General features: G+C 58.9%; 1 protein-coding gene across 1 annotated transcript in view; it reads left to right on the top strand.

Moving 5' to 3' along the window:
• Positions 1–3: 3 nt before the first annotated feature.
• Positions 4–450, top strand: part of VIRMA (vir like m6A methyltransferase associated) — a gene marked incomplete at its 5' end in the record, with an annotated part of 27,301 nt that continues 26,854 nt past the window's right edge. The window contains one exon of the mRNA XM_035893905.1: positions 4–81. Within this exon, the coding sequence (XP_035749798.1) occupies positions 4–81 (78 nt within the window). The remainder of the gene's footprint in view (positions 82–450) is intronic.

Genomic DNA, 450 nt, shown 5'->3' with positions numbered 1-450 from the left:
GCCGCTGGCCTAGCAGCCCGGGGTGCCGCGGGCAGGGGGCTGGGGAGGGTTCGGCGGTGGGACAGGAGCGGGGATTTAGAGGTAACGAGGGGAAGAAGCTAGAGGGGGAAAAAGGGGGATAAAAGTGGTTGGAGAAGCCTGTAAGGGAGGAAGTCGGGCAGAGGGCCACACCCGCCCACTGGAGAGATACTGAATCCTTTTCTGAGGAGGAAAGCATTAATGAGGAGGACGGGTGCTTGTGTGCATGTGGGACGTTCCCTTAGATAGGTGCTGCCTGCGTGCACGGTGAACAAAAGGAATGTCTCAAGTTTCCTTTAGGAGGGGGAGTTCATGCAAATGTTCCACTTCGAGGCTGTTGGGATCCTGAGCATCCTTGAAGCTGCTGGTGTGGCAGCAGGTTTGCCCGGGGCTCTGTGGTGCTCAGGGTGGAGGAAGGGGACCGTGAGGGGA

The sequence above is a fragment of the Egretta garzetta genome, unplaced genomic scaffold (assembly GCF_000687185.1).
Source record: "Egretta garzetta isolate BGI_Z169 unplaced genomic scaffold, ASM68718v1 scaffold154, whole genome shotgun sequence".
NCBI classification, from domain to species: Eukaryota; Metazoa; Chordata; class Aves; order Pelecaniformes; family Ardeidae; genus Egretta; species Egretta garzetta.
Note: the sequence above shows the minus strand (reverse complement) of the source record. Positions and strands in the feature narration are given on the sequence as shown.